The sequence below is a fragment of the Amborella trichopoda genome, chromosome 1 (genome assembly GCF_054954075.1).
Source record: "Amborella trichopoda isolate Santa Cruz 75 chromosome 1, AtrichopodaSantaCruz75HAP2 v2.0, whole genome shotgun sequence".
NCBI lineage: Eukaryota > Viridiplantae > Streptophyta > Magnoliopsida > Amborellales > Amborellaceae > Amborella > Amborella trichopoda.
Genome location: NC_142336.1, coordinates 3,861,022 through 3,874,987, shown reverse-complemented (window position 1 = coordinate 3,874,987; position 13,966 = coordinate 3,861,022). Strand labels below are relative to the sequence as shown.

Sequence of the window (13,966 nt, the reverse complement as noted above, 5' to 3'; positions counted from 1 at the left end):
TATGTAATGAGGCCATTTACTTTTGAAATTTAATATTGAGATCTGATGTGAAATCTGAGTGTTGTAATGTATCGTAAAATGTGATAAAAAAAAAATTTTAATTTTAAATTTGGTTAATGAAATATAAGCTGCTACTTAATTTCACATTTAATGGTCAAGATTTATTGTGATCACTTTATTCCAAAGTAAATGATTTCATATATTTTTTTAATTAAAAGGACCCAATTTCTATGCAACCAAGCTAATATATGTAGAAATGTAGGCCTCTTGATAAATCTATTTTTTTGATGGATTTTATGACTTAATTTTTATAAAAAATTATAAAAGAACCTTCAAAATACACTATCTATACAATTTACCCCATCCAAACCTTTTCTCTCAAATTTTTTTCTAAAATTATACTTTCCATGCAAATACCCCCCAACCAAAAAAGTTACCTTTGTTTTTTTTTGATGGAAATGCCCTTCCTGTATAAAATGACCCTTTTTTTTACAGAAATGCGCTCTGACTGTCTCAAATGGCGCTCTGGCAATACATGCTTTGGAGCCCCAGCGCTCCGGCAGTTGCATAGGGCGCTCTGACACTGAAGACACGGCGCTCTGGCAATAGCATAAGCCGCTCCGGCAGTACACGTTCTGGAGACAATGTGCTTCAGCAGTCTCAAAGGGCACTCTGCCAATTCATGCTTTGGAGCCACAGCGCTCTGACAGTTACATAAGCCGCTCCAATACTCGAGACACATGCGCTCCAGCAGTGCGTGTTCTGGAGACCATAGCGCTTCGCCAGTGGCAAAACGCGCTCCGGCAATATTTGTTTTTGAGACGAGGCACTTCGACAGTGCTTTGTTCTAGAGACGAGGTGCTCCAATAGTTGAATAGGGTCCGGCTGTACTTGTCCTGGAGTCACAATGCTCCGACAGTATCCGAAGGCTCTTTGACAATATATGTTCTAGACAGTGCGCTCTGGTAGTTGCATACTACGCTCAGCCAATGTGCTACTTAGGTCCGATAGTTAGCGCCAATTAGTTTTTTTTTGTACAGGAAGGGCATTTCCATAAAAAATAAAATAACTTTTTTGGTTGGGTGGTATTTGCATAGAAAGTATACTTTTGGGAAAAAAGTGAGAAAAAACGTTTTGATGGGGGTAAGTTGTATAGATAATGTATTTTGGGGGGTTTTTGTAATTTTTCCTTATTTTTAATGATATGTAATCTCTAATATGGAGATAATGGATATGAAAAAATAAATAAATTTTAAAAATTTTAAATAATAATTATAGTAAGAAAACATTTAGACCATTAGTTTTCATTGTTTTTAGATGGAACACTTACTTGCATCCATATTTAAAATGGATGCTGTACACTTTTTGAACTGCATATGTAGCCATGTTGTCTAGCCCACATGAAACAATTTTCATTTTCTATTACTAAAATTCCACATTTTAAGCTAGAGTATCTTCTCTCGAGGCATATTTGTTTCGCATGATAATATTTTCCGATCACGTAAAATATTTCTTCATGTAGTAGGTGGGGTAATATTTTAACACTGATCGGTTCCAGTGAGTTTTTTTTACACTTTAGCAGCTAATTAGTATGAAAATGTTATCATACCTAATTATATACATTGATTTTTCACGTAAAAATGTTTCTCAATAAATATTTTCATGCGAACCAAATATGCCTTAGACCTAGACCCCATAAAATATAGGGAAAATATCTCCTTATCCACCTATTTTTGCCTTCTATTTCTCATTAAACCCAATGTTTGCAAATGCTAATTGTAGCATAAAGTGTCTATCTTTTCTATATTGCCCCTTTCATTGGTAATTTTTGACCCACACAAATACTAAAATGAAACCTATCTCTCAAAGCACTATCTCTATCAAATCACCATCACTCTCACAACACTTCATCTCTCTCTAGTACCCAAAGTTAACCCTCTCTTCATCGTCCCTGTCTCCTCTCTCTCTCTGAAAATTAAACCACAAACTCTCTAAAAAAACCCAAAGTATCATCATTCGCTGAAATCACGTATCTCTCTCAAACCTCCATCTCTCTCTCTGATACCCAAAGTTGTAAATACCCTCTCTACATCGTCTCTTTCTCCTCTCTTATACAAAAAATTATCTAGCTTCTTTTGCAACCCCAATATACCACAAACTCTATTGAAAAAACCTACAGATCTAAAACCCTATTGCCCTATTGCAACCCCGACCCATCGATCAATTGGAGGTCACTGTGTCCAAATGATCACATAGCCAAAGACATCTGCTTTGATTTCCTATAGCTAGTGCCCTCTGCTTGTCTTCTTGTCACCAAGAGTTATTTTGTTAGCACAAGATATAAAAAGTAGGGAGAGTCACCATAGAGAGAGAAAAAAAGATAAATTACAAAGAGTGACAGTGGAGAGAAAAGTTGGGGAAGAGAGAGGAATTAGGGAGTCACCGCGGAGAGAGAGATAGATACTTTAGGATGTGAGAGATGGAGAGAGGTAATACAATGAGAGAGAGAAGGGTTGGGAAGAGTCACGGTGGAAAGAGAAAGAAAGATAAATAAGGAAAATATCATGGGAAGAGAAAAATGATGTGGTTTATAAAGAGTTATCTTTAAACAAATTGTTTGGGTTAAAATAAAATGAATAAAGTGGGTAAATCATTCTAGGGGTTAGAAAATATAAGAGTTAAGGTTTCTATGTTACAAGATATATTTTGAAATATTGGGTTTATTGAGATATAAAACTTTAAAATATAGGGTATGGAGATATTTATTTTTTTAATATAATTATTATTTTTAGTTTTCAACTTTTTTTTTTTTCCATATTCATGATCTCCATATTAAAAGATTATATATTCTCTAAAAATTAAGATCAAATTATATTAAAAAATATATTTATTGCCAAGCCCGCATTTTTACATTACGCGGGCTGGCCGCATAGAACCTGTTTTCGTAAAAATATCAACAACTTGCCAAATCACTCGAAAATAGTTATTACGATGGTCAAATTAACCAAGTTAGCGTTTGAGTGGTTGCTTCCTTCTCCACAAGCATCTACCCAAATAAATATTTTAAATAGCCAATCATCTATGATGGATATGATGGGAGCCGATATAAATAGGGGCATTTCAAATAGATCTCTCTATCTCTCATCTTGCTTCAATGATCTAAAGGGTTGGGTAATAGAAGTTAGTAGATCTTGTATCTCTTAAAGGTTTCATGGGTTGTACCTAAGGTTTAGGATTTGTAATCAAGATGAGTTTATGGTTTCATTTGAGGGTTTGGCCTAAACGTGAGAAATGAAGGATGATCGTTGATCCCACAACATCGGATAGTGGTGACTCAGTGTGAAGTGTAATAAATCCGATTGAGGTAATATCTGGTACTATCTTTTTATTTTGTACCATATTTAATTATATAATATTTATATTATCAAGCATAAATAATTATGGTTACTTTATTTGATTAGATAAATTTGGTTTAGTGGCATCAAGGTTTTTAAGATATTGGATTTGTTAGTTTTATTTTATTTGAAGCAATAGCTATTGTAATAAGACTACTTGTAAGTGATATTTGCCAAAAGAAAGGAAAATGTGTGAAAAAGAAAAAAAATAAAAAACATATGGCTGATATGAAAATCAGCCACCCGTTACGGTTCAATGTATATATTGAAAAAGGTTGGGTCTCAAAGGGAATTGGTGGTTCCCATAGTAAAACAATGACTCTCTATAGTAAAACGGCGATCTAGATTGTTGATTCACCATATGAGTTTTTTGAAAGTTTACTGTTTTGTCAAGTGTTTATTCTCTGGTTTATTGTTTTTCTGCTTAATTAAACGACGATCTAAACCACCAATTTACTGATTCAAACCGGTTTTTTTGGTACCTGATCTGCATCAAAGATCAATTTTTTAAATCATTGGATTAGATTAATTAGAGGGTAGAGATAGGACATAGAGAGGGTAGGGAGAGAACAATCAATGAGAGTAGAGAGAGGACAGAGAGATGAATCAATGCGAGGGTGGAGAGAGATGAGGTAAAATGAAGATAGAGACTAGAGAGAGATAGATAAAAAATATTTAAAAAAAAAAGAAAGGGTAAAAGGGTAGAGAGAGATGTATCAAGAAGAGGGTAGAGGGAGATGAGGATCAATGAGGTTACAAAGAGAGGTCAAGATTATTTAAAAATGAGAGGGTAGAGAGAGATGATGGGAGAGATAGAGAGAGAGAGAGAGCTTATTCGAAATAAAAGAGAGGTCAAGATGGGAGAATGATCAACAGGTCGAGTTAAGAATCAAGATAAGTACAAAACTAAAGGATGATGGATTTTTGACTCAAATTTGAAGGGCATATAATCGCTAGTATAAAGATCATGAATATAAAAAAAGTAAATATTTTTTTTAAAATGAAACATTGTAATTTTATGAAATAAATATTTAGACCATTAGATTCAACTGTTTTTTGGATGGGCAAACCATTTGCATTTATTTTTAAAATGGATATCGAATACATTAGGGGACACAAATGTAGAAATACGTATCGGGATGTGCAAGGAATATATTTTTTAATATAAATAGAAAACCTGTTTGCTAGGGTTGCAACTCTTACCAAAATAAATAAAGCTTCATTTTATAACTCATCAAAAATTACAATTTATCGAGTATCTTGACTTAAACATTATAATTATACATAAAAATTCCGATTTCAAGCTCAAGACTATCCATTTCGCCCTAAACATAGGTACTCACGTATCTGTAATATCTGTACCATATTTTGAGTTTTAAATTTTACTATATTTGAAATTGAATTTAGCTGGCCATCGAGATTTAATTGAGGATTTGAGGTGAGACATTATTTTGTTTCCATAAAGCCGAGGTCATACAAAAATCTCAACCATATAATAGGGACGAGCGTCTTTATGCCCGAAGGACGTTAAAAACTCCCACGTGTCGTCGCACACGTGTTTTTCGCAGCACGGGCATTTTTCCAGCAACTTCCTTAATCATAGACCCCTCTCTCTCTACAGTACACTTTGAACCTCTCTCTCTCTCTCTCACTAACTACTTCGAACTTTCGGGTTCAAAACCGTAACAATGGCGAAACCCTAATTTCGTATATCGCTCTTCCTCTGGGGGTTTATTTTTTAGTAAACCCTAATGTTCTACTTGCTTGAGCTCTGTTTGAACTTCCTTAGAAGGGGTTATAAGCTTTGATAGCTCTCTCTGATCGCGTTTTGGTAGGCTCTCTTTGATCGGGTGCACGATTCAAGTGTCTATATCGAATAAGCCTTATAAAGTCGAAGACCCTATAAAGTTTGAAAGCCCTAGAATGGCAGCAATGGAGGATCATTGGGTCACTGGTGACCCTCCTCCCCACTATTTACCATCTGATTTCGAAGCCCTGCAAATACCTCCCCTTGATCCGGCTTATACAGATGGACTCTTCAACGATATGGATTTTCCTCAGACTTTGATGGATGGTATTGAGTTCTCTGATGATGATCTTAACTTTGACCTTGATGATATTCTCTTGCCATCATCGCCAGGTTCCGGCAATAACAGCGGGGTTTTGCCAGATTCTGGTCAAAATTGCCAGTCCTTGATGAACTCTGGAGATTCTGGTTATTTGAGCAATGGTGATTCAAGCATCAACATCGAGGTACAAGGGTCTCAGATTCCAGCTTCACTGTCTTCAGATCATACTAATGGAGATCCGGAAGTGGATTCCTCTGGTTCAGTTTTGGCTTCCTGTGATCCTTCGATCCAAAGTGTTACCAACTCTGAAACTGCAACATTTTTTCCAGAGATTAGGGTTTGCACTGACAATAAGAACCAATTGTTGATAGATTCTGGTAACACGAGCTCCATGACTGGTTTTTGTGGAACTCGGGATCCTGGGGTTTTAGGCTCTGAGAGCCCACAATCTCTACAATGTAGTCAGGTTTCTGCTGATTACAAGGATCGGCCATCTCCAGATTCTGGGCACGGGAGCTCGAGCATGAATTTTGGTGATACTTTCACCAGTGGGCTTTCAAAGTCTGAACCTTTGGTTTCTTTTCAAGGGAAAAGGAAGAAAGCGAGAGAAGATGGATCTCCTAGTTCTAACAACGAAGAGGAGGAGAAGAAGAAGGCGAGGCTTATGAGAAACAGAGAGAGTGCTCAGCTTTCACGACAGAGGAAGAAGCATTATGTTGATGAGCTTGAAGACAAGGTAAGAGCCATGCATTCAACAATTGCAGAATTGAATTCTAGGCTTTCATTTGCCACAGCTGAAAATATGAATCTACGGCATCAATTGATTGCGCTCTCCCCAACTTCTAATGCATATGCACAACCCTCTTCGTTACCTTCCCATTTTCCTTGGGTTCCTTGTTCTTCTTATGCTATGAACCCTCAAAATGGATTAGGGTTTCCCCCTGGTTCGCAAGTCCCATTGCTCCCAATACCTAGATTGAGAACCCAACAAACTGTATCTTCATCTAAAGGTAGGAAATCATCGAAGGTGAATGGGAAAGATGGGGACGGTTCAAAACCATCAAAGAGAATCAAGAAGGTTGCAAGCGTGAGCTTCCTGGGGTTTTTCTTATTCTTATTGTTTTTTGGAGGTCTAATTCCAGTTTTAGACTTTAGACATGGGAAAATCAGTGATCAAGGGGTCCCCCCCAAAGGAAGGGTTTTAATAATTAGGGATCATGTAAATACTTCAGATAAAAGAGAAGTAATTGATCTTGTAAATGGTGACTTTGGAAAAGAAAATTGGGATTATGCTAAGCATAAGAGAGATGGGTATAGGGACTCAGGGATGGAAGCGAAGCAAAAAGAACGGGGCTCTCACTCACTTCCTTTCTCTGATACCAAGGGATCTGTGCGACCTGACAATGCCAGTGAACCTATGGTGGCATCACTTTATGTTCCTAGAAATGATAAACTTGTGAAAATAGATGGCAATTTGATTCTTCATGCTGTTCTTGCAAGTGAGAAAGCAGTGGCATCTTCAGCTGGAAGGGAGAGTGAGAAACAAACCATGGCTCCAGATGGTGAAGCTCTGAGAAATGGATTGACAATTGCTAGTGCTATGACACCTGCTATACCTGCTGCTTCAAATGCAGCACTATATAGAGAAACTTTGCGTCGGAGAGCTCGTTCTTCCACTTCTAGAAATGCTTACTTGGAAAATCAAAAGGCCTCATCGATTGATGGGCCTCTCCAGGAGTGGTTCCTTGAGGGACTTACGGGTAATGACTTTTGTGTAAATGCACATATTATCTCTTATTTGGTGCATATGCATTTTTATCTTTGCAAATTTTTTAGGAGAAAAATGGTCAATAAGACAGAGAGTGCTCAAAATTGGTGGTAATCACTGTTTTATTGCTTGTCTGGTTATGCACATGTTTCTTATAAATTTAGGCATAACATGGATAGAGGGTGCTCAAATTGTTACTAAACAGTCAGTGTGTTACTTGCTACAGCTTCAATATTTATACATGAATATATGCATATCAACTATTAAAGTTTTTACTCTTAACTACATTGTATAGATTATGCACATTTTCCTTATGAATTTAGGCATAACATAGATAGAGAGTGCTCCAATTGTTACTACACAGTCAGTGTATTACTTGCTACAGCTTCAATATTTATAAATGAATATATGCATATCGACTATTAAATTTCTTACTCTTAGCTACATTGATCCCTAAATTTGCATTATCCAAGTGTTAACTTTAATGTAATTTTAATTTAAGTATTTCTGAGTTAGAATGCCTCAATATATGCATAGGCATTCCTCAATATATCCATAGGCCTATTGCATGTCAAGTTTATGGTAAGACGTGCTGGCTTACCTAAATGTTTATCAGATGCCTTTAGCAAATTGTCACGAGACTGCTAAAATTTTGGGTGCTGGATTGTTTATTACTAAAATCCGAAATCATGCCAAAAAATTGAGAGGGGAACGAAATGATGAATAAATACAGAAGAAGAAGGATCTCTTTCCATTTTGATTAAAAAATGGAAAAAAAGTCAGAAATATTACCTCAAAGAGGAATTGTATGTGAAGTTTGACTATGAATGATCAAATTTGAAGCTGAATGGAATTATGTTCAGTCTATGTGAATCAAATCCCTTCATTTTGTGTGATATATACTATTATTGATCATGTTTTCATAGATTTTCTAGTTGAAAATGTGCTTCCCCTGGTGTCAGTGATGCTAGAACATTGTAAGCATCCATGCATGTGCTCGTGAATTCCTCTACTTCATGTGGGATGACTTACTGGAGTTGGCTATTTGATTGTGTGCCACATGTTTTTGGATGATGCATGTATTTATATTTGCCTTCATTCTTCTATTAGTCCATCATGCATTTGTAGCTGGCATGCTCTCCTAGTTTGCTTATTTACGAAAGCATCTGTATCAACATTAACTAAACTTTCATATTGGATTTGATGAAAACAAGCAAAAAATAAAGCAAAAGAAAAAGAAAAAGAAAAAAAGAAACAGCTCAGGTTATAGCATACCTTGAGTTGTCTAGATTCTACGGACTATTCTGTGTTGCAAGACTCGATCTTGCTTTAACGTCTTTCTTACCGAGTTCAAAAGTTTCTTAATAAATAATAAACTTGGCATTTTCTTTTTGAAATATGTAGTTCAATAAAATCATATTCTAATTTTAAGAGCCAAGCCAATGCATAAACTTCAGGAATATATGGGCTGATGTTTTACTTTCTTTCTCATGGTCCTCTATCACTCTCTCTCTCTCTCTATGCTTTTCTAGAATTTTACTATGTATTTCTATTTTTAAGATTTATTTTGGTATTTGATTAATATTATATTAAATAAGTTTGAATTGTGGTAATGCAGAGTTACCGATTTAACCCACTAAGTCCTAACCTGATGAACATTGTATTTTACCTCAATTAAGTGCCATAGCGGGACCTTTTTTCCTTGAGATGTAATAATTGTTAAGGATTTTGAAGTTGGGTGTTAGGGTACTTCTGTCTTTCAGGAGGGATATAGTGATTAGAAATTGTGTTGGACCCAGATTGTGGCATATTTGTTAATCCTGATGGCACTTGAAGCACTGTTTGTTTCACTACATGGTGTGCCACTTGTACTGGGAAAAAGGAATGGGAAATTTGCATATAAATCCCCAAAAGAAAATTACTTATGAGATGAGCATTATACTTTATAATCTTCTAAAATGAGTTATTCTCATGTTTGGACTAAGACGACTTCAACAATTTTTTTTTTTTTAAAAAAAGTGTTAACATATTGACATTTTCTAATATTCTTTATTTAATTATTGACAAGCTTCTTTTTATGTTTTCAAATTCTAGAGGAAGTTAGTGGATTGTGTACTACACACTGGGCCATTTCTGTCAAAATTTCCTTTCATGAAAAAATAAAAGAAATTCAAGTGACAATCAAAGATTAAATACACCATCACCATCATCTGAGCCTTATCCCAACTATTTGGAGTAGGCTAGATGAATCCTATTCCACTATTCTGCTCTATCAATAGCCATACCTTTAGTCAGACCATAAATCATCTTCTCATTACTTTCATCCATATCCTTTTGGACACCCTTGTCCTTTTAGAGCCTTCCACTTGAACCACACCACCTTTCCTAATCAGTGTTGTTCAAGATCGAAGTTGCACATGGCTAGACCACTCAATCTACTTTCTCTTATTTTATTTCCTATAGGAGCTATCCCTAAGTTCGCTCAAATGTATTCATTCCGAATTCTATCATGTCTTGTCTTGGCACTCATCCATCTCAACATCCTCATCTTAGCCACACTCATTCTATGGATATGTTATTTCTAGACGCCCGCCCAACATTCCGTCTCATGAAGTATGGCTGGTTCTGCTGCAATCCTATAGAACTTTTCTTTTAGTTTCATTGGTATGCGACAATCACATTAGAAAGATTGGATTAGATACATAGCATATAAAACTAAACAAGCGTTAGCCTTTATTCTTTAATTCAGATCGTATGTAATGGTGATTGTGCCTTTATTGATTTTTTATTTTTTTATTCTTTTTGAACATGTTAACATTACGGTGTAGATTACTACGACTTTATTTCTACAAATAAGGTTGCAAGTTTATATTGATATGTGCCTTTATGGATTATAATGGCAAAAATACAATTATACCCATATAATATTTAGTTGAAAATAAAGCATGCCGAGTATTTTTATTTGAACTGTAACACTCTCATACCTATGCATTTTTCAATAGTTTTCTGACCAATGAGAATCTTGTGCTTTCCTATTAGCCCAATTAGTTGTTGGGTCTGAAAAAATGCCTTACGATCTTAGTAATTCCACTGTGGCAAAGAAGTGAAACTTTCAAACAAGTCTCTAAAAAGTTCAGAAAAAAAAATCATAGGTAGATGACTTTCTGGCTTTGGTGTTTCATTAACCACAGCAAGTTCCATGATGTACTTGCCTTGAGAGAGAGCATGTAAACCCTTTGTATAAGCTTCAATTTTTCCTTGGGGTTTCACTTCGGGATCCATGTCTTGGATTTCTTCTTGATGGTTGAATCAGCAAGTCCGTGTTTGTTTCTTTTCTGAGGTTTCAATAGACAAAAGGAGCTCAATGGCTAATGGTTTTTGGTTGGTATAAGAGTCATTCAAACAAGACTGCACTAATTGAGTCGATCCTGTCTTGATAATAATGTAACTGAAGTAAGTATGCTATTATTGAGTCCAAGGGTTCTGATGGTGCAGCAGATTGCTGAACCGGCGCTATAACATGGACTCTTGCTTTTTGCTCTCTGCAAGAGAGAGAGAGAGAGAGAGAGAGAGAGAGAGTAGGGCTGTTAACCTCGTTTCTATCTATTTTGATGAGTAGGTTCTCATAGAATCCATGTTACTGAGATGATCATGTGCTGCTTAAGTTTCATGAAAGCATTCCTTTGTTTTTCTATGGATCGGTAACTGCTTGCAAAGTTTAATGAAAACATTCCTTTGTTTTTCTATAGTTCAGTAAGATAACTTAGATTCTGATATTACGGACGCTTGATTTTGTTCTGCACTGCTTCAGGACCAACGCTGAGCTCGGGCATGTGCACAGAGGTCTTCCAGTTTGAAGTGAACACAACCATAATCCCGAAAACGCCCTCTTCAAAGGCTCGCAATTCTTCCGAGAACTCACTTTCAAAGAACAGGCGGTTCTTGTACCATGATGCTATACCCCTGCCTGGCAAGACTGTCCTCAATGAAACAGGGGAGAGTTGGGGTAAGAGAGAAAAAGGAGAGGAGAGAGAAATTAAGCCCGGAATGGTGGTTTCGGTTTTGGTGGACCCAAGAGAGGCCAATGACGATTCCGTGGGCCCACCAAGCAAGAGGTTAGGGCGTGTATTTGTTGTGGTTTTGATAGACAGCATCAAGTATGTGACTTACTCTTGTGTGGTGCCGGGACCAAAGGGATCCAAGCCTCACCTGGTTACCAGGTGAGTGGAGTGGGTTGGTTTTGTAGAGAGAGAGAGAGAGATCTAACCTGCAGCATAGGTGTTTGGAGCAATTTGCCTTGTGCCCTTTTGTGAGATCAAACTCTGTGCTTACTAATCAAAATGAACAATAGTGTACTAAGCTCAACTCTTAGTACTGTGTTCATATAATCAAATATATAGATTTATGGTGATGGCTCTTTTTTTTGTTCTATTTTATATTTGGAAAAGAAATCGGTGGGGCGGTTCACTCACTCCCTGGTTTTTGAGGGATTTGAGCCCCGAAATATATTTCCAGTTGTTGTAGTTCTATTTCTATCTCCTATTCATGAATTAGATGGTTTTATGTGATTATCGTATACTAATGAAGCTGAAGGGAAAATTCTATTGGACAATTGTGTTCTTGTTTATGAGGCGTAATGTTGGACGGTTAAGAAACAACATATTTGTAGTTGAGATGAGGATGTTGAGATGGATGAAAAGTAAGAGAAAAAGGAATAGAATTTGAGACGAACACACATTCCGAAGAATTTAGGTGTCCCAATAGGTGAAAAGTTAGAAAAAGTAGGCTTAGGTAGATTGACTATGTGCGGCAAAGGGCGAATTTAACATTTGTTAGAAGGTGTGAATTGGTTCGAGTAGAAGACTCAAAAAAGGAAGTGATATGTCCAAGAGGATTTTTTTTTAAAGTAGTGATGAAAAAAATATGAGGATTTATGATCTTATTGAGAGTATGACTTTTAATAGGACAGAATGACATATCAAAATTTGTGCAGTTAATTTTAAATAATTGGGTGAATTTAAATGATTGGGTGTAGAAGAAAAAAAAGAAATGATGATGATGATTTATGAATTATCTTCAAAAGGTTTGTTGATATTTATAGTATTAAGACAGGGTTTGTTGATATTTAAAGTATTAAGACGAATGGTATTGACAAAGAACAAAACAAATTAGTGGTAGGGATCCATATTCAATTTTTCTTTTCTTTCAAATTTATGATTGTGGTGGTTTAGATAATATTAATATGCCTTAAAAATTCGGATCCAAAATTTATTTCTCATACAGTTTCAAGGGGTTAAATGAATGTTGTAGGGTAGACTGTGACATGGGCCTCTCATCTAGACTATAAACATGCAAAATTTTTGGTCCAAAATGCACATTGAGAATGATTTTGCCAATTTGCTCGTGGTAAATGTCTATAAGAGAGAGCATGCGTATGAGTGTTGTATAAGCGAGCAATGAAGGCTGTAATGGAATTGAGTGGTTAGCGGCTTATGTTTAACTAGGGGTGACAACGGGTTAGGTTCAGCTCCGGACCCATACCTGAAAATAAAATTATGGTACTCGGACCTGACCCGATTTGAAGTTATCGGATTTGGATCTAGACCTGAATGGACTCGGACCCAGACCCGACTCCAAAAAAGTAAAATAAAAAAATTAAATTTATTTAAATGTTAAATATATACATGTATTATTTAAATATTTAATTAAAAATATATAATTATATTTATTTAAGTATTAATTAAATATTATATAATAACACTAATCGGATCGGGTCCGGATCAAGCCCACATTGACCTAGACCAGGTCCACATTGACCCGGACCCATACCAAATATGAGTCCAATTTTTGGACCCATACCCAAACCCGATATCGGTCCGGACGTCTGGTACGGATCAATTGACACCCTTATGTTTAGCCGCACTACATCATAAATTCAATTCTCATCGCTGAACCACCTAAAAATCTCAAATACCATGCAAATTGTTTTAGGAATTTTGCAATAGAAACTACAAAAGGTCCTGTTAGAATGTACTTGAGAGGGAGATTGATTATAAACTATCGAAAATTAAATAGATGTAATTAACATTGTTTGGATCAATTGAAATTGACTCTTCTCAATCGATTTCAAATTGGGCTGTTTGAGTTGTGTTACGAAATTTGAAAAAACTTCCTTCGAATTTTGAACTAAGTTAATGGCACACTCACAATAATCAAGTAATCAAGTTTGAAATTCGAAAGACAAAAATGATTGTGACCTTTTTGAATCAAATGTAAATAATCACTTTATATATATTTTTTTATTTTATTAACGAAATACATACAGAGAGAGAGAGTGTCACTGTAATAAAAGAAGGATTATTAAGTGGAGTGTGTTTCCAATTTCGAATTGGAAGATACATAACATGTATAAAATTATCATAACACCACTCTTTTATAAACTGAAATAAATTTGATATTCTCAGTTTTTCTGAAAGCTGATAACCTCCCCAAATTTACATAAAATTTCTTCGTCTAGGATATCATTTAGGTAATATTATTGTAGTTTACAAACATCTCTCTACTGTAGAAGTCTCTCCCTTGCAAAATATTTTGGTGGGTTTTGTAACCATCCACAAAGGGAAAGTCTCACCCCATCTACATCATTTTCAATGTTTAGATTGACCAAGGTCATATCCAAAGACCAAAAAATAATCTTATTTTTATTTTTGTTCTTTAATTTAAAACTAACTTTA

General features: G+C 35.7%; 1 protein-coding gene across 1 annotated transcript; it reads left to right on the top strand.

Annotated features, from left to right (window-relative positions):
* The first annotated feature begins 5,002 nt into the window (after positions 1 to 5,002).
* LOC18427122 (bZIP transcription factor 17) lies at positions 5,003 to 11,643 on the top strand. The gene is made up of 2 exons (XM_006836178.4): positions 5,003 to 7,224; positions 11,044 to 11,643. The coding sequence occupies exons 1-2, from the start codon at positions 5,319 to 5,321 to the stop codon at positions 11,454 to 11,456; spliced, it is 2,319 nt and encodes a 772-aa protein (XP_006836241.1). The 5' UTR covers positions 5,003 to 5,318; the 3' UTR covers positions 11,457 to 11,643.
* The last annotated feature ends 2,323 nt before the right edge of the window (positions 11,644 to 13,966 follow it).